At 50.3% G+C, this 1,785-nt stretch overlaps 1 protein-coding gene across 1 annotated transcript; it reads left to right on the top strand.

Annotated features, from left to right (window-relative positions):
* Positions 1–403: 403 nt before the first annotated feature.
* On the top strand, positions 404–1,510 carry prlh2r (prolactin releasing hormone 2 receptor). Its single transcript, XM_063070145.1, has one exon. It carries the CDS (start codon positions 404–406, stop codon positions 1,508–1,510), a length of 1,107 nt encoding a protein of 368 aa, XP_062926215.1.
* Positions 1,511–1,785: the final 275 nt, after the last annotated feature.

Raw genomic sequence — 1,785 nt, 5'->3', positions numbered from 1 at the left:
ACAGGTACAATGTAGATTCCGGCAATACACAGAATATGAATTATACACAAATTATACAAGACAGTGAAGAGAAAAGGATACATTAGTTAAAAAAAAACAGAGGCAGCTCCATGGTAGTGCAAGAGGTGATTTGTAGTGTTCTGTGGGTTTAGGCTGGCCCTATAGTATCCCACCACCATCTACCTAAGATGCCAGGAGGTGAGCAACAATTGCCACTCTGGCCTATCATGCCCCCACCCAACAGAATGATTAAAATACCTCACTTGGGAAGAGGTTATCAGTTCTATAGACATTGCTTTCTAACCCGAAGAGCAGCAGTGGAAGAAATGTGGGAAACACGGGGAATTCCTGACCGGTTGATGGTGATGGATTATTCTGTACTTTCCACACAGGTGAGCCGATGATGACCTTAAATGAATCTGGTGACTGGGCTGTGGCCGTGAATGGTTCAATGTGCAACGTGACCATGTCTCCCACATTCTCGGGCATTTGCCTGCTCCTGAAGTTGAAGCCTTTTTTCATCCTGCTGTATGCGGTGCTGGTGATCGTGGCTTGTGGTGGCAACCTCCTCCTCCTGGCTCACATCGCCACCACCAAGAAGCTCCACACCACCACAAATTTCCTCATTGGCAACCTGGCCGCCTCCGACCTGGTGATGTGTGTCTTCTGCGTTCCGATGACGGCTTCCTATGCGTTCGAGAGCAAGGGCTGGCTCTTTGGGATCTTCATGTGCTACTTTATAAAGCTGATGCAGTCCACCACGGTCTTTGTTTCTGTCTTATCCCTCACTGCCATTGCTGTGGATAGATACGTGGTGGTGGTATATCCCATCCACCGCCGAATTAGACCACGCTCTTGTGCCTACATCATCGTATTAATTTGGATGCTGTCTATTGGGATCTCGATGCCAACTCCCCTGCACACCCAGTATATGAACATAAACCAGCTGGGATTCAACATGGTCATCTGTGAGGAGATTTGGTACAAGCTAGAGAAGCAAAGTCTGTTGTACTCCTGCACCATCTTCCTGTTGTTCTACATGCTCCCGCTCTGTGCTGTCTCCATCTCCTACTGTGCCATCTCGTGCCACCTGAAGAAGAGGAAAATTCCAGGCGCTGCCTCGTGCAGCCAGGAGAAGTGGTCAAAGAAGAAGAGGAGGACCTTCTGCATGCTCCTGATTTCCGTCCTCTCCTTCGCACTCTGCTGGATGCCTCTGCAGACGGTGAACCTGATATGGGACATCAACCGGGACCTCATAGACAAGACCTACTTGGAAGTGATCCAGGTATCGTGCCACTTACTCGCCATGAGTTCCACCTGTTACAACCCCTTCATCTACGCCTCTCTCCACACCAAGTTCCGGCTCCACCTGAGCAACCTGCTGAGCCGGAGTAAGAAGCAGGGCAGTGGTACCATGTCTAGCCAAGTGTCCCGCCTGAACACCTGCACCTCATTGGATGTGCCCACGTCCATCAACAGCAACCCGAAGAGGAAGTTCCCTCTGCAATAGAGTGCCTGATGGGAACCACTTGGCCAGGCCACTGAAGCTTCTGCCTCCCCTCACGAGCCTAGAAGTGGGTCTTCCCCACAGCAACTCAATAGGTCCTAATGCAGTCCTGCAGTGCTGAGCAGAGATTTCTGCTCAGTCCTTCTCCCCACTGGAGCTAGGTGGATCGGAACAGGTGCAACACTGGGATTTGCTCTGCTGGTTATCAAAATAAATGATTGCTCTGTCAGCACAGACACTTATCCCTTCCACACTGCAGAAGAATACAGCAGCCCATT

Source organism: Mobula hypostoma, chromosome 1, assembly GCF_963921235.1.
Source record: "Mobula hypostoma chromosome 1, sMobHyp1.1, whole genome shotgun sequence".
Classification (NCBI taxonomy): Eukaryota; Metazoa; Chordata; class Chondrichthyes; order Myliobatiformes; family Myliobatidae; genus Mobula; species Mobula hypostoma.
The sequence above is the reverse complement of the archived record's forward strand: the minus strand, read 5'-3'. Positions and strand labels throughout refer to the sequence as shown.

What these genes read in the sequence shown, in the direction of transcription:
- prlh2r (XM_063070145.1), top strand. Translation starts at nt 404, where the DNA reads ATGACCTTAAATGAATCTGGTGACTGGGCTGTGGCCGTGAATGGTTCA.